Below are 17,963 nucleotides of genomic sequence, written 5' to 3' on the forward strand. Positions count from 1 at the left end.
TAAACATTATAAAAATATTCTCTCCTTCCTATTTATCTTAGATTTTTGAAGTTATAACTATTTAATTTATCAGACTTGATTTATTGAAGTATTTACCTTGGATGCTGTTGTACTTGATGGTTTTGAGCAAAGAAATGACTAATTCATAATGACAGTTGGATGAAAAAAATCACAGCACAGAGAATTAAATTAAACAAAACTCTTGATTTATTTGTATTTTTAGCTACAAGCAAAAGCTTGAAGCTAAGTAATAGAGTGCTAGATGCAATTTAAAAAAATGCAATGCAGAAAGGAACAAAAGAAAAAGAAAAACCTGTAAATATAGGAAAAAACATACCCACCTGCTCCATGCAAATACTTTGGAAGAGAAAAGGGAGAAGAGATTGAAATCGTTGTTGAATAGCATTCGTTCGATGACCTCTGAGCATCTCTTTATGAACAGAGCACGAGAGCGGGGCCATCTCAGTTCAAGCTGCCTTACTCCTCCTCCTCCAACAGCGCCTTCTGCTAGAAGCGTGCTGTCATGCAGCTAGCACCGCTGCTGGCTTCCTGCCTGCTCCCTGCTCAGTTCTGGCTCAGTGAAGCTCCCCACTGCAAAGAGGAGCCTACAGAAAGGCTATGCAGCGTATGCACCAGGGAAGACATTTGCAAGTACAAAAACCCAAGTCAATGGGCCCTGATATTCTTGAAACCAATCTACATTGATTTTGCCCAGTTGCATATATGGCAAGCAGTTTAATTTGCAGAGCACTGCTATTGCCCTAATGAATTTTCCCATATGAATAGGACTGAGGCCACTGTTTCACACACATAGTCGGTTCATAATCGTGCCTGTCACCTACATATTAACCTAGAACAGCGGCCTAGGCTTCAAGGTCTTTAAAACTCAAAACAGCTAAAACCAAAAAATTACTGTAGCAAAAACTTAACCGCCCGTTCATACTATAGCCTGTCGTGAGTTGTGATGCTCACAACTAGTTGTAATCTACTGGGACAAGGAACATTTTCCTCCTTATTTGAGCACAGGTGAGAAAAAAGGAGGAGTAACTAGCATCACAAGTCTCTCATTTGTTAAAATCAGAGAGAGAGGCAGCTCTCTCAGAAAACAACAGCAATTATACAGCACATTATATAGCTTTTTTCCTTTGACAGGAAACCAGAAAATGAGATATGGTGCTTGTTAATACATTTTTGTGCAGCAGTGCACAATTCAAGGAGTAGCGAATTAGGGATTCAAAATTAACAAGCCTGAAACTGTGATTCTCACAGAACACTGTCAGAAAGCCATTCCTGTAAGATGGAAATTTTGAGAACAGAATACCTGGTTTGTGGATATTTCTTTCCTATCTTGCCTAAGATGAACTTTCAAAATAAAGCCTCAGCTGACCAGATGACAGGAGGATTCACTTGGGATGCAGAAGATGCAGATGTAGCTCACAGAGTAGAAATGGGCCTGGAATGAAAAGATACATGAGCATCCTATCTGTAAGTCAATGAACTCAGCTAACTTGGGTTTTTTCTCACCTCTATATATTTAATTCTAAATTCTGCACAGATCATCATAAACTAATACTTTTTATCAATAAAGTGTCAAGTTTTCATCCAAATATTCAGTTGGTAGTTGGACCATGGCATAGACTTTACATGGGTCAGTGGTTTTCCTATCTTATAAATGTATAAGACCTAAAATATGAGCATTTATATGTCTTCAGAAGCAATAAAGCAGAGCCCATGGAATCATGCACGATGATCCAACAGCTCAGTTGCTAAGAAGCTGTGCTGACATCTCCTACCTTTCCAACCTGGTATGAGGTCTTTATGAGTTAGTATGTCACAGGCTCCAACAAATGCCATGCAAGGACAAGTAATCAGCCTCCGCAATGCCCAGCCAGGTGGCATGGGCGCCACACAGCCAGCAGCTCCAAAGTGGAGTCCAAGACTGTGAGCAAAGAAGATGTAACAGAAACTTGTATCTTGACACAGGCCAGGAAATGGGAGGAATTCAGGTAAGGAGCCCTGCCTAGACCTGCTGTGCCATTGGCCTGCCTGCACCTGGCCTTGCTCGTGGCTCAGCCTGACTCACCACCCTGACGCCACAGCCTCAGACCTGCTTCGTCACGGGCACTTCCCCGCCGAGCAGTGGGCTGCTGCCTGGTGTTGCATACTGTCACCACCCGCTCTGCTCACCTTCTTTGGGCGTTGTGGGACTGTGCCCACATGGGTGCCGTCCCTCCCTTGCCTGTCTCACTTCACCCTCCAGCTGGGCTCAGATTTCCTGGCAGGGCAGTTGGTTCTTGCTGCTTCCTGGTACCCAGGATGGGGGAGAAGGGGCAGGGAGAGCGGGGGCAGGGAGAGCGGGGGCAGGAAGGCTGTTGCAGGAAACAGGTAGCTGTTCAAGTCAGTGAAATGCTGAATACCCCAAATAAGAAGAAAAACCTAGAAAGCTGATCTAAATTTTGAAATAGGAAGAGGCCACAGTTCAGTAACTGAAGCAAAAGCTACAAAAGCAAAAGACAGAGACTTCAACTAATCAAACTGTGGAGGTGAGAGTGGGGGTCTCTGGAGGGGAGGGCAGAGTGGTGAGCCTTGCCTGCCCTGCACGGCCACAGGCAGCGTCTGTCCGCTGTGGCTGGAGCTGGGCGAGGCGTTACTGGGCAGTGGACATGCCTTGCTCTCTTTGGAAGAAGACACAACTCTTTTTGGAATCATTTATTTATACCATTTAGGAAATTGAATTCCTGTTCCATGAGAATTTTATTTATGCTAAATCAATACATGGAGTCAGAATTTCATTTTATTGCTGAATAGAAATTATATTAAGAAAGCAGCATAGAAAAAGGAAACACTTCATGATACTGAACTGTTCTAGTCCTGAAGTGCTTTCAATGACATAATGATTTATTAAAAATAATATATTCAAATATTTCAGAAAAGAGCAGGAGTAAAAGGAGTAAAAATTGCTAAACTTAGACAAGATACTGTTCTTCTCAAAGCAACATATTAACATTAGTAAAATAAGATTAAAATGATTCATTATTTCTTTCTTTAAAAAAAGAAAAAATGAAAATTGACACTTCTTGCCAAATGCAGACATTTGGCAAGAACTCCATCATCCAATGGTAACTTCCTATTGTCACTTTTTTACCATTTGTCTCAGCAGCTGAAGAACACGCATGTTGACTTCTATTGCAACATCAGGAGAGCTGACAATTTTTTCAGTAGCCAGTGATGCCAGCACCGATATAGTCTGTGACAACATGAGCTCTCTGTGTGCATGCAGTCTCCTGTACCTCATCTGCAGTTTATTTTTTGCAAATTCATTTTTGAAAACCACTCTTAGAAAGCCCATCAGCCACACAATCAAACACTGTCTCAGCACTGCATTGCCCCACAAAAGAGTTAGCACAGGCCCACTGTCTCATCCCCATCTCTCCTATTTTTCTTTGGCTAAGCTGGGCAGCTGCCAAGTCAACAACTCATCGATTAGTGGTTGGGAATGTAAGCTCACACTTTAGACTATGAACGATGCATGCATGCACACACACACACACACGCACACTCTTTCACTCTGAACTATGCTTGGTCTTGGGTAGACAAGTCTCTGCAGTGCTGTATAAACAAATGTCGTCTTAGTTACCTCAAATGGCTCCACATTACCGAAATGGAGCAAGCTGAATGCACTGCAGGAGGCTCTGAACAGAGCAAAAGGCATTTGAAGGGTTTCAGCACAGCCTGGCGGGTAAAACCTGAAAACACACCAGGTCCACCCCAAGGACTCTACAGTATTGATGTGTGTGAGGTAACTGCCAGGCAAGGTCAGGCTATCACGAGAAGTCATCTACAAAATGAAAAATTTGATACCGAGTGCTAAAATTGTTCCAAAGTAAACTTCCTTTTTTATTTTTTTCCTTTATATGTTAGCCACACTTTACATTACTACATTAGTACTGTACTGCCAGACACAGTGGTGTGCAGCTGTGGGATTCAAGAGACAACCCAGATGCAAATAGTTATGTGCCTATTCCTTTTAAAAAGGGGATAATATGTTAATTTCAAAAATTCAGTAACTTTATGCATTGTTGATGCTGACAAGCCTGAGTCTGAGGGCTTAACTATTGAAAACCCTGTTTTACACTAAGGTTAAAACAATGAGTTATTTTACAATAATTTGTACTAAGTATCCTTCCTAAATAATTAATATTTTGTCCCTAGAAAGGAGATCTTTTAGTACAAACTTGCTGAGTACTTTTGTAGTCATCATCTTCCTTTCATTTGCCTTGAAAAGAAAGATTGACTTGTCAAGCTTTTGTATAAAACTGTATTTCTCCATCACTGTAACTTTATAATTATTGTATTCTGTTCTTCACAAGATTTATTTTGTTTTTCTGCAGTAGAGCTGATGTATACAGAAATGTGCTGTGTTCTGTAACCGAAACTTTGTTTTTCTTCTGTTTTGGTTTTCCCTAGTCTAAAACAGAGCACTGGTTCTTGGCAAAGAGCTGTTGTAGGTGTGGAGGAACAGCTGTGGTACAGATGTGTCGGGCCCTAGAGGAGCCTCTGATATTCTTTCTGAGGCAATCTGGAGACCCTACAATGCCAAAAAACTGGGCCTTTATAAAAGCAAGATGCCTTGTTGAAGACAAGTGCTGCTACTGGGGAGCTTTTCTGCGGAATGTGGAATAAGGGATATGATTTCCAGCTTAATGAGACACCTGCGCTGAGCTTGAAACCGGCTGCTCGCTGCTCGCTTCCCCCCTTGCTCCCTTCCCCGGCAGGGACGGGCCGGCCGCCGCGGGGCTGTGGGCTCAGACAGCACTGGCTGCTGCTGGCCGGGCAGGGGGAGACCCCCGACAGCAGCTGCGGGAATGGGGGGGAAGGAGCAGGCACAAACGGATCCCAGACGCAGCGTGGAAGCTGCGGTGCTGGAAAGCCACAGGGCTCTGCATCTCCTTGCACAGCACCCCGCCTGCCGCAGCTCTGCGCTGGCCATTTTTTGTGATGTACAACATTTATCTCAGTTACCACGATGTGGCTGATAGTCATAATGTATAGTCTTTGAAAAAGATTTTAATGTAATTACCTTGCTCATTACAGAGCACAAGAAACTTATAAAAACCTACACAAAAGCAAAAAGCTCCCCCCCCCCTGGGGTTATCTGGCCAAGCAGAACCCTGGGGAGGCTCTGGGGTCCTTCCCCTCCGTCTCCCCACGCAGGCTCTGCCAACACAGCACTGTCACCTTCCCAGAGCCACTGTCCTAAGTGCTTCTACCCAGCACATTGTGGGAGAAATCCAGTCCCTTGAGTCACATTTGAGTGACACACGATTACCTTTGTTTGTTGTCCTCTCCCAGCTGATCTATCACTTATTTTTAGCCTGAACTTCAGGTTATAAAACGCTTTCAAACAACACTGGCAGTGGTTAGCAGCCTTTGTGCCGCTTAGCTCTGCTTGAGAAAATACCCATTTTGCATCTTTGCAAGTTTGTTTCTCAGCTTTTAAGCTGTGACCAGTCTCCAGCCCGCTACAACCTTGTTGCTGCCCTGGCAAAGCCAGAGCAGGTTCCTAGCAGAGCTTATTAGCCTGGGGTTCACACCTCACCTGTTATATCCACTCTGTTCCTGGGAGACATAACGTAAGAGGCAAATAAGCCAAGGGACTGTGGAGCATCCGGCACAACAGCCACCTTCTACAAGCTCTGTGTCACCACCTTGTGGATTTTTGAACGTCAAATGACAACGCAGAAGGCAAAACCCCATCCCTAGTACATACATCGAGATCTCCCAAGGCAATCAGAACTTCTAAGCTGTGTTAAGACAGGCTTCCTCAATTGTCACACTGGGATTTAATGACATTTAATTGTATGAAGCTTTATTTAATTTGCAAATATTTAAAACTCAAGAGCTCCATTTATCCCCTTGCAACTGTAAGAAACTTTACTCCAAAAATGATTGACAGTAGGCACCTGAGGGCAGTTTTTGTGTTTATTAGCCTGATTAGGCTAATAATGAAGACATGCATTTAATTTAACATAGTTCAGGACTCTTCTTCCAAAATACATGCACAAATCAAATGTTAACCTGGTATGCATTTAAAAAAATATATATGCAAAAGAAGATTGAAATAATTCTAGAAAACTTAAGCAAAACAAAACACTCCAGAATTTTCACAGTCCTGGTGCTGTACTAGCTTAAAGAGCTGCAGAACCATTTTCCAAGGAATCATGTAGGAGTGCCCTCAGAGTTAACACAAAACGAATATGTTGGCCTAATTCTTGATTTGGGGAACATTTTCACTAATTCCTAGAAGTGTGACTAGTCCCTGTCCCTGCACTCTTACAACAGGTAGCTGCACTGACCTTTTTATTTTGCTGCCTGAAGTAGCTAGGCAGGCTTTACAATGGCCAGATCTTAGAAGAAGAAAAAGAAATGAATTGTTCTCTGTCATCCAATGAGCACCCGTAAGCTGACCTGCATCCAAGGCTCTTTAACCTTCCATCTTCAAAGGTATGCTAAATTCTCCATTCTGACACGTGCCTCTAAAAACAGCCAACAGGCTTTGGACCTACTGCTTTCTCAGATTATCTTCACATCTAGTCTCAGAGAGCTTTCTCTCCACAGCTGACGCCCTCAGCTTGGTCAGTTCCGCCACCCTGACTGCCCCCGGCTCAAGCAAGGCTGCCAGGAAGCACTTGGCTGAGCGAATAATTGTGAATGAAATATTTGATCTAGGGTAACAGCAAAATGAAATTAAATGTTTTAACCAAGTGTGACTGTACATGTTGCTTACATGGCTCTCTAAGTAGTTTCAATTATGTTTTGTAAAGAGAGATTAGGAATGCGCAGTGATAAACTAGGAGCACTGAATCTTTTGAGTGACTGATTGTTCCTTTAATGACTTCAAGCAAAAGAAAAATGAAGTTTCCTTCCTTTGTAATGAAAGAAACATGACACTTACCTGGGTCCACGCACAGGTTTATAGGAATGAAACGATGTGTTTTCCTACTGAAATCTGTGTGTATGTCCTACTCGTGTGTGTGAAATTTCCTACTGAAATCCCACATATGGGACAGAACAAGATTTTGTGCATTTAGAAGAATATTATCAGTTTGCAGAGTCCAATAGAACAAAATAATTTCCACCTTGTCAACTATTAATTATCTTTTTTATTTGTTCTAAAAACACTAGGCTAAAAGCCAGCAAGAAATAGTAAAAATATCACAACTGTAACATACAAAACCTCAAACAAAAAGAAATACTGTACCAATAAAAATCTACAAGGTTTGGAGGAAAACTTTTAAGTATTTTCCAATTCTGAAAACAGGTCAGATGCATTCATGAAAACAGTCCCTTTAAATAAAAGTAAGCATAAGAAATAGATGTGCAAGCATGCAGAATTTTAAGCTTTATGAGTAAACAGAATGTGTTTTCTGTCAGAACCGTTGCAATCATTCAAATGCCAATCTCCAAACTCTTCTTTGAGTCTAACATTGAACTCTCGGATTAATGGATGTGGAGCAACAAGGACACCTTGAGGCAAGTCAGAAAAATGCAAAATTCCCTATTCCACATTGACATGGGAGGATTTACAGATTCTCCATAAACCTGAATTCCTTGGAATTGCCACCTGATGTAAACGATAAGCTCTTAAAACTGTTAGGCAAAGTCCCACGTGTTCCACAGAGTAGTATTAAAGCCGTGCTTGGTCAGCACTCCTGAATTGCTAGAATATATGCTTACCAGTTGGGTTAATCTACTTGCTGATAGTTTTGAAGACAGACCTGTTTTTGCAATGCACTATTCTTGTTATTCTGAGTTGCTTTTCTCCTCATTACAGAACTCAAAAAAAATCCTTCCCACTGCTCAGTATTACACTGTACATATTTTTAAAAGACGAAGTATAAAAATAGTGAAAAGGTTTCTGAACAAGTATTAAATGCAAATTACACAAAAATTAAACTTTCACAGTTCTTTGTCACTCTCTACAAGTTTCAAGTATTCCTTTAAATTTTTACCTTTGAAAAACTGATATAATACTAAATATTCCCCTCCTCCTCAAAAAAAAAAAAAAAAAAAAAAAAAAAGTGGGAAGAGGAAGAAATCTTACACTCTTATTTTGTTTAACATTTTTTGCACATGACAAAGCACTTCTTTTTTTTAGTATAGCTTCTAAGTTAGAACTGGAGCTGTGGGGCCGTTTGTAGAGCTCTCTGTTCCCTTAGTGCTATCTGCAGCCTTAGAATCTTCACACGCTTCAGAAGGCTCATTTTCCTCTGGCGTTGGTGGTGTAAGATCAATAGTGATCAAATCAGCTTCCTGATCTTTTTTTTCTACCTCACTGCAAAATTCAACTTTATCTTCCTGCTGGCTGTTCTTCTTTACTTGTCCATTCTGTGCAGGGTAGGTGCTGGCAATGGTGTCATACAGAAATTGGTAATGTTCCTTAAAGATGAAGAGAAGAAGATAATATGAATGGAATGCTCAGAGCCCAAGAATAAACCTATTCTTTCTCTATTTTCTTAAATTTTAGAAAGTAATACGTAGTTGAACATGCAAGACTGCATAGGAAGCAGCTTCCACAGTTTCTGGTGTGCAGTGTTGCTCCTATGGTTTATTCTGATTTCATGTGTACGTACTGTTTCTGTAACTGCCGGCACCAGACGTTCCAGGTTGTCACTCAGCACCCTCTTGGTGCACAATGTACAAAAAATTTGCTTTTTACAGCACCCAAGCTGTAAACAACAGGTATTGTAAGGAGTCCAGGAAAGCCATCTAATAACCTGCCCCATCTCGTTGACACCGGTCTGGTCTGTTAGTACACGCACAGTGCATGCCGGAGACATCACTCCTCTGGAGGGATTTAACCAAAACAAGCCCAGGGCCGCCAGCCTGTGAAATGGAGTTAGCCCTCTAACTGCAGAAGGGACACTCTGCATGTGCACCCCTCAGCCAATGGTAGAACCATCAATTTATGCAATTTATAGTTTTATAATATGCCCCGTTCCACAAAGCTGTTACAGAATTGCAGCTCTGGACATCTCACAGACTCCTTCATTCTTATATAGTAGCGGCCAGTTCCCAAGTAGTGGTGACTGGCTGTGAATGTCCTGATTAGAAGTAGTGTTCCCTATGAAGAAATTATGCATAAGGTTATGAGGACATTAGTGATCATGCTAAGTAATCTCATATGTTTTTTCTGGTAATTCCTAAGATTTACTTACAAAGCTGGAGACCGCTCCCAGCCTGGTACGACGAAGAGCTTTTACTACTTGGAAAACATCTATTACTTCTTCTATTTCTGCACTTTCCAAGAGGGTCATTAAAGCACAAAATACACCAGTCTGCTGTGATCCATCACTAGAAGATGATGTAAAATGTACATGTAAATTTAAAATGTAAAATCAGCAAGTCCTATCACTAAATGTTAGATTTATTTCAAGGCCTACATAATGAATTACATTTCCAAAACATTTTTTACTAGACTGAAATTGTTACAATTGAGAATATCTGTAAGACACACACAAGACACAGTTTATCTAGAGGCTACCTGGATCTCACGTGGCCACTTAAGGGGTAAGAGAGAAATGAGAAGCTTCAGACTTACATTTCCAACAATTGTTAGCAGGATTGTCCTCTGTTTTAGATGGTATGCAAGACTATTCCTGGAAATGGTCCTAAAAAATGAGCTTTCTGTACTGGAGCAAGAGATTAACCTAAAAGCTGTAGTAGTATGCTACAAGAGCAATCTGACCTAGAATTTCTTCTCAAAATACATGTACCAGACAAGAGAAGCTAGCTCTGACCACCTACTCCATGCCCATGCTGGCCAGGGAGAAGTGTGCTCACTTTTCATGATTGCAATCCAAAAGGTCAAGCTTGAGCCATTCAAGGACTCTTCTAGGGAGAGCTGAGTCTCCAGACACATGGAAAGGCTTGGTGGGAAAGGTAGGCATCCCAAAACCGAGGTTGCTATGTATATCCAGAACTTAGAGCTAGGTTAAGGTACGTGCTGAATTCAGACCCACCGGCAGTGGATGACGAGCGGGACACTGCGGGTACTCCTGTTGTCCTCAGTGCCTGATCTGACTGGAACCTTTTGTTTGAGGTTGAAAATCATGCTAACTAAATCTTTGGGGTTTTCTGGAATATCCAAGCCACTCCACTTGTGATACTGGTATTGATACACCTTCTGTGTTTCTTTTGTCTGAAAAACAGCAGTGGAGATGTAGTCAATGTTCAGGTTAAAATAAAGATTCATATAGTACATCTATTGCAGCTGATTTGTAAAAGAAAAATTATATTCCTGAGGAACTGCATGGTGATGTAAGTTTTACTTCATGAATATGAGGTAGTAGAACTCCAAGCTTTGCCCAAAGTACAAAAGACAGCTGGCCTCCTGAGACTCCACTACCACCACCTCAGCAATCCCCTAAACAGAAATGCTGAGCTAATTCATAGCACTTATCATGACTGGCTGCTGGTCTGGAGGAGAAAAATATTTCCATTTCTTACAACAGGAGGTAAGCGCTGTGGAAACTGTTCCTTCTCTTTCTTTAGGCTAAGTTTACAATAGGGAATGAAATTTAAAACTTCCTTTTGGAATTTGCAAAGAAGCTTTTACCTTCAGATGTGTAACAACAAATGCACGTATGGTATAGCTAGAACAACAGTTGACATCTGTCATTTGAACTTCTATGCCATCGTACACTTGTTTTCCTTCTCCCCAGTACTGTGCACAGAGTTCCTAAAATAGATAAAAGTACAAGTCAGTGCTCCATTCAAACCTGCTTTGAATTTATCTTCCACATGCACTTACAGAATATATTGACTTTAAAGTAGTGGGAATGTCACTGTGTTTTAAAGTACAGCATCATACACTTGTCCCCTCAAAAAATCATTAGAAAGTAAATTAAGAAGGTACATAATAGGACAGATTATATTGGAAGTGCAAATTCCTCATCCTATGCAACATGCTTAAATGGAGGAAGGGAATAAGAGAGTGCAGTGCAGTGTTTTCTTTGCACGTAGAGGACCCATGATGTGTCAGTGTGAAGACATGATCTCACCTGATCTCCTTCTTTCAGCTCTGTCAGCATCACAATGACTTTGACTTTTCTTTGGAAGACCATTTGCCAGAAGTCAGAGATAGTTTCCTGCAGTGGTCCCTGTGTTGCAATCATGGCTTTTGGACCCCAGTAACCCTATTAAAGAAATTTGAAGTATTTTTTTCTTAAATTCATTTGAAATGCGATTGTCAAGCAACAGAACTCATTGCCAGGTAATGAATACCCGGCAAAATAAACTAATGAACCCTTTTATTTATAGGGAAAGTATGCCTATCACATTAGGTGATGGTTTTACAGGAATTCTACGAGCCAAATGGCATTAAATTCAATCCCCCAAACAACACTACCACTTCCAGACTGACAACAAGGTATACTCATGCCGCAGTGGGTGAGATATCACCCTGCTGTTTTCTGCAAAGCATGTTTTTAAGGGCTAAAACATTTAGTTCTACACAGCTGTTTAATTTGACCACTAAGAAACTGAGTTTATACCACATAAGATTGGTGCACCAGTTTACACTGAGCTACCCAAAAGTAAAAATACATTTCTTCTGAATAGATATCCTAACTATCCAGCATTTTAAAAAATTCAGCTAAATCAAATTTAACTTGTCATTCCAAAAAAGTTACTTCATTAGTGACAAATAACTGCTATCCACCTTTCGGAGGTATATATGATACCAAAAAACCTGACGGCCCCACTTTTCACTAGTAGGGTTTTGTATATGTGAATAACTAGACTTGCATTTCACTAACAGGGAAAATTTTAATGTGGATCAACTTGTAGGCAGATGCCCACTAAGAGAAATACATGAGGCCAGTCTGAAAGCTAGTGGTTTGAAACAACACACACAAAAATATGTTCCTGTGTTTAGTCTCACTATTTGAGACCACACGGTTTAAGGCCATGTAAAAGAAAAAGATGATCTCATTACTGCAGCAAACTGTAGATTTTCATGATTAAAACTACAGATGGATTTGCCAATCGACTGTCAGATCTTTCTCCCTTATTCAGGTGAATCCTGTTCTATTTGTGAAGCCAGTAAGCGAGTAAGAGCTCAAGCTAGAATATTGTTTTAGCTGCGAGCTTGTGAAATACTTGCAGTGGATCCTCTCAATACATACAGTTATGAAAGAAGCATTGATGTATCTGGTTGATTCCTCACAGTCACTGTCCTCATCTGAGGAATCATCCGAATCATGTTCACCCTCCTTACTGCATTCATCTTCGTGCCTGATGGGCACCCGGTTAAAGTCATCTGCACGAGACAAAGTGTCACCGTCAGGCCATGCTGCCGCTCAGGTACAGCACTGAGGGGGCTCCTGCATGTGCAGGGTGGGAAATGGATAGAGAAAGGGCAGTCCTTTCACAACAGACTGCAGAACAAAGGCCACTTTATTTGAAATAAACTCTCCCAATAATTCACACTTTTAAAAACTCATCTCTTTTTTTTAAAACACTATCAGAAGTTTCTAGTTTTACAGTATTGAGAAAGTTAATCAAATATATCTCAGTAATGTAATTTACTGTCCTCATTTTATCAAAATTTAGTAGGTTTTCTTACAGAAGATAACAGATAAAATATGGGAAGGTTCATGGAAAATACTTACATGGAATTACATTGGCATTCCTATTTTTGCTTTTATTTTCTTCACGATTCCCAGTGTTCTGTGTCCGCCACCCTTTATAGGAAGGTAATCTCTAAAGAAAGAGGATGTTTGGTATTATGCTTGATTAAAATGGTTCCTGGGATCATTGTCCCTTCTGGACACCCACACCCAGTCTTCTTCTCCCAGCACCTTACTTCTTAACTTTAATTATTTAAACTTTGGCCACATCTGGGCTATAATTTAAAAATGCCTGCTATACCACGTACAACGGCACGGGACATCAAGCACACAGACACAAGTAATCATTCTATGCTCCTCATCTTTGTTACAAATATTAAGATCAAAAGCTTTTTTCATAAAGGTAAAGAAACTGTTTCTGTGGCAGAGAAATAAGATAGCACAGAAATTATCTATTATGTCGGGTATCTCTATCTCATGACTACCGTGCAAGGCATGTTCTGATGTAGGTGCAAGGTAAGGGCACTAGAATGCAATGCTTATTTACCTGAAACTCTGCCTCCAGCAGAGAAGGTTCACTCGGAGGATCTTTTCTTTTCAGATTGTTGAGGTAGGAGTGCAGCTCTGAGAGACTGACCTCTGTTTCTCCATACTGATTGTATTCCACTAGCGCTTGATGGATAAGGATGTACTGAGACTGGTGTTTCCCATTTGATGGGTTTAAAAATGAAGTTATTAATAAGTAAAACCAAAACCAACATAAGAATTATATCACTTTTTTAAACCATTGTAAGAAACTATTACTCCCATGATGTTATTAGTGTTAATAATACGAAGCACTAAATACATATTTTATATTAAATACATAAATATTAAATAAATATTAAATAGGCATTAAATACAAGTATTAAAAATCAGAGTGGCTTCCAAGTTAGACATTTTGGAGGACATTTAGTGTGTAGGATGAACGGTGTTTGGCATATAAATGTAATGTCATTCAAGAAATATGCAACTGAGATTTGAAAGGTCTGAAAAACACTTAAGTAAGTCAAAAACAGGCAATGCATCAGTCCATAACTTTTATTGTACTCTCAACTCTACTGAAGACAGTACCTAGACTGTCTACCTAGACAGACAGTTTTTAGAATCTGAAAATCAAGTTTGACTATGCAAGGTCAATTTTGCATTTGTGATTTGTATGCCAAAAGCTGGATTATCAACGCAAAATGTTCTTCTTGGCTTCTTTTTTAAAGCCTAAACTTAAAAGTTGAGGTTTCTAAACCTGGAAAACTGTGTTGAAAGTTTTTCTCTCTCTTAATATTTTCCAGAGCTACATTTTGTATTAACAACTTCAACTGTATTGCAGCAATACCCAAAACAGAACAGCGCACTTCTGAGCAATACTGATGAAGCCCTAGCAAAGGAGAATACTAAGTGACAGGAGTTTTAGTGTCATACCTCTACTTGAACCATGAGGCACCGCTGTCGACGCAGCTTCACAACATAGCCATAAACATCTACTCTGCCTTCTGCATCCAGCCCCTCCAGCATGGCATCAATTCCTATATATGTCCCAGTGCGCCCCACGCCAGCACTGCAAAGCACAAAGGGATTTGGTTATCGAGTGGGAATGGTACCACTGACGGGAACAGTCAGTGAGAAAGCATAAGAGAAAATGTGTAACAGGACACGAAGCAACTGAAAACAGTTCTTGCCGTAAATTAATTGGCAACAAAAAAAAAAAAAAAAAAAAAAGATTAATTTGCATTTTAAATACCTTTCATCGAAAGTAAGGCAAATGTGGCCAAAAGTGGTGATTATAGCCAGAGTAGCCCAACATTTATCTGGCTGCTTTCTGAAAGTCCAAAAGTTTGTGTATCCTCAAATTTTATCAACCCAATTATCAGATCCTTCAGAAAACTGGCCTTTTTTATGCGTCTTTGTCTGCCTTACTCTCAAGTAATCAAGTCATAAAATTTAGGATTAGTCAAATACCTTTGCCAGCTGCCTTTTCTGAATAGCTTTATTTCATGTCCATATAACGTTAACAAAATTTTAATGTTAACATTAACATTAACAAAATCATATGTATTTACCTGCAATGAACCACTATTGGGCCACTAAAAAAGTTGCTGAGAGCATTAACTCTGCGTCGGAGTTTAAGAAGGAGATGTGGATCCTCAGGGACTCCATGGTCTGGCCAGCTTGTAAACTGAATATGAGTGACATCTCTTCCAGCTGTCCTTTCCTTTCCCTAGACAAAGTGAAATGTGGGGGTTTTTAATACATATACACAAAGCCAAAATCTAGTGCAGATATACAAAGCAGAAGAAAAATAAGGGCAACAGTCATCAAATGTTGAAACAGAAATTTCTCTTTCATTCAGTGTGCTGTAATGTTGTAATCCCAATGGTCTCAGGTTACAAGATTTTTCATATTCAATTTTAATTAAAAAATATCCATGAATCAGGAATACACAAGACTCCAACAGAGGACAAGCAGGAGGTTCAGTGTTGCTAAAAATAAGTTTTTCTCAGGTTAGCCTATGATCCAGAGTACAATAGTCTCCCCACTCTTGGCCCGTGTATAGTTCTGCTTACTTCAAGGGGTACAGACTGGTAATTCTCTTGCATCTCCTAGGAGGAGCCTGCTGATTACAACAGATTTAAAAAGAATTAAAAAATAAACTGCAACTCAGAGTTCTACCATTTAGAAGTAGGTACAATAAACCCTTTGATTTTCCATGAGAATGACTCTCATAAGTCACTTGATTAAATCACGTCAGGTCTTGAGTCCTGCTTTGATAGGTTGCTGCTAGATTAAAAGAGAGGACATACACTTTGGTAACCATGATTATAAAAACAAAATGAGAAAGACATCTCACTGGCATTCTGTCACTGGCCAAGATTTAGCATGGCTATACAGGCCGCTGCCCAGTAACGACCAAGTTCGTATTCAAAGCTGAACTATCCAGTTGTGGCACAGTTATTCACACAGTTATTTGCGATTGTTTCAGTAATTATACATCGCTATTCCACCAGAACTGCAGAAGTCTCCACTTTCTCACCAGGGACCACTCTCAAATTCCACAACCAATATCAGTTTTGTCTATATTAATGTGATGTCAGCCAGAGAGCAGACAGCTCTCAACCTGCAGCAGTCTCTTAGTTCTAAGGTCAGATTCTTGTAGTCACAGAGCAGTGTCTTTGTTAATTCTTAACATCCCGATGTTCTTACTGTCTTCGTGTGAAGTTACAACTTTCTTTTAATCAGACTACTTCCTGAGAAAATTTTAATGCCACATGAGACAGCAGAATGGGAATTTCCAGCCGTAGTCATGGATCAAGATGGGTGGAGTCTGTCACAACCATCTTGCTGAAGATCCCTCAGCAGATTTTCTCAACCCTTTTAGCTATGATTTACACCCCATTTACCCTCACAGAAATATTTTCTCAAAAGGCCTGTGAGGAACATTTGGCCTTAAATGGCCAATTTTGTTCTCAATTACACACAGAGCAACTAATGAGATTTCAGATGTATAAAAGACAGCAATTAACCAGCCTTAATGATTCTACATGTAGCCAAATGATAATTTAAAAAAAACATTTGTGTTTATAAATGCACTTGAGATTGCCCGAATTTGTAATTGCCCCACCGTACAATGATCGTGAGGGTAGATAATGTCACTCTATGATTCACATTGACTTTACTTGCAGAAGGTTATGCTGAGATACACACAAACCAGTAACATTTCTGTGTTAAAGAACAAGCTGAACATCTAAGGAAATCACCGTGTGTGAAGTTCTCCATACTTAACAGCATACTAACATTTTCCTCCTAAATGTATATTCCAGAGTACAAAGGAAAATACATTCTAAGTTGGGAAATATATTTCTAACTCACATTTCTTGTAAGGAATGACACCTACAGCTAAGAAGTTTTCTCCTAAGCTATATACTGCATAGGGAAAAACAGCAGTGCTTCTCCCGTTGCTAACTGACTCTTCTCTTAAAAGGATCTCTCAACAACGCTTACAGACTTGAATAGCCCAGTTCCAGTCAGCCTTACACTTTTGAATCAACTTACGTTTGTGATGTGTAGTTTTTGAATGACATAGTCTGGACACGTTTTACTTTCATTGATCTTCACGATGATGTCCCCATACATTGCACATCCATTCTCCATTGATGGCCAGTACTGGGCACATTTGTTCTGTGAAGATATGAAGTTAGGTGAGTAGCATGACGTAAAGTGGCAGAGATCTGAGAGCTACAAGTCTGATTTAAAATAGATGGCAACTCAGTATAGTTTTACCGACTTCTCACAGGTCTTGTACTCCCCTGAAAAGGCTGTCACTGCTTAGGATGTCAGTGCCAAGTAATTCCAAATATCCAACAGTTCAGGTCTCTGACCTGAAATTTATGCCCATGGAATTTAACTTTGAATATAAAGTGGGGAAAAAATCCTGTACACAAGCTGAAAAAGTGAACAGCTACTGCTGCTGTTGCCTGAAGGCTGTAGAAAAGTTTGTGGCTACTTCTATGGCTTTTCAGTCTTCGGTGAGGGATGTTGGCCCTGCCTGCCTATAACATCAACTTGGGGATGCTGTAAATCTGCATGCTACCAACATTTTCACCTTTAAAAGCAGTTAAAACAGCAGTTCCTCTTCTTTCTGCTGTATCTGGAATAAGGAATAAAAGCAAGCCAGAAGCATCTAGAAGCACGCAGTTAAAGGTAGGGCAAAGACAACAGATAAAAAAAATATTCTGTCTAGGATTTACTGAGGGCATTGCCAGGATATCAAAAGATAATACATAGGAGAAAAATACAAATGATATCTTTTATGACAGGTCTGTGAGGAGCTAGAATTCTACCTTGAGCCCTTTTCTGGATTTATTAGCTATAGTTTGGAAGCTGTCTGTCTGCTACTTATAGCTGTGACTAAAGTGACATTTTCTGATGAGACTGGTAATTCCATAGGGCAACACTGCTTTGATATGCTTTCCTACATAGGTTTTGCCACAAGAGAACAGCAAAGAATGAATACAAAGTACTAAGAAGAAAATGTAGTTCACCAGAGCACAGCAACTCGTTCTGTTTTCAGGTAAAAGAAGGATGGAAAGATGGATATTTCTCACCCTCTTTCCTTCCTCACAGCGAGTCACCATGACAATAATTGTTGCCTTCTGTTCCCAGATCATCCTCCAGAAATCATCCATGGTTTCATCCTTGGGGCCTAGCAGGAAATGTTTTAAGAGAGTTTTTCACAAAAACTACATGAAAAAAAACAAACAAACTTGCCTTCTTGACGCGCTTAGCCACACAGTCTGA

At 40.2% G+C, this 17,963-nt stretch overlaps 1 protein-coding gene across 10 annotated transcripts in view; it reads right to left on the reverse strand.

Moving 5' to 3' along the window:
- Window positions 1-5,968: 5,968 nt before the first annotated feature.
- The window catches only part of PTPRC (protein tyrosine phosphatase receptor type C), a 69,591-nt gene continuing 57,596 nt past the window's right edge, over window positions 5,969-17,963 (reverse strand). For all 10 annotated transcript variants that reach the window (XM_040610742.1, XM_040610751.1, XM_040610750.1 and 7 more), the window contains 12 exons: window positions 17,771-17,868; window positions 16,719-16,844; window positions 14,729-14,886; window positions 14,091-14,226; window positions 13,180-13,329; window positions 12,675-12,765; window positions 12,189-12,322; window positions 11,064-11,198; window positions 10,619-10,741; window positions 10,023-10,201; window positions 9,219-9,354; window positions 5,969-8,439 (listed from right to left, as the gene is read on the reverse strand). In XM_040610742.1, coding sequence (XP_040466676.1) covers window positions 8,167-8,439; window positions 9,219-9,354; window positions 10,023-10,201; window positions 10,619-10,741; window positions 11,064-11,198; window positions 12,189-12,322; window positions 12,675-12,765; window positions 13,180-13,329; window positions 14,091-14,226; window positions 14,729-14,886; window positions 16,719-16,844; window positions 17,771-17,868 — 1,739 coding nt within the window. In that variant the 3' untranslated portion in view covers window positions 5,969-8,166. The remainder of the gene's footprint in view (window positions 8,440-9,218; window positions 9,355-10,022; window positions 10,202-10,618; window positions 10,742-11,063; window positions 11,199-12,188; window positions 12,323-12,674; window positions 12,766-13,179; window positions 13,330-14,090; window positions 14,227-14,728; window positions 14,887-16,718; window positions 16,845-17,770; window positions 17,869-17,963) is intronic.

This window comes from Falco naumanni, chromosome 11, assembly GCF_017639655.2.
Source record: "Falco naumanni isolate bFalNau1 chromosome 11, bFalNau1.pat, whole genome shotgun sequence".
NCBI classification, from domain to species: domain Eukaryota; kingdom Metazoa; phylum Chordata; class Aves; order Falconiformes; family Falconidae; genus Falco; species Falco naumanni.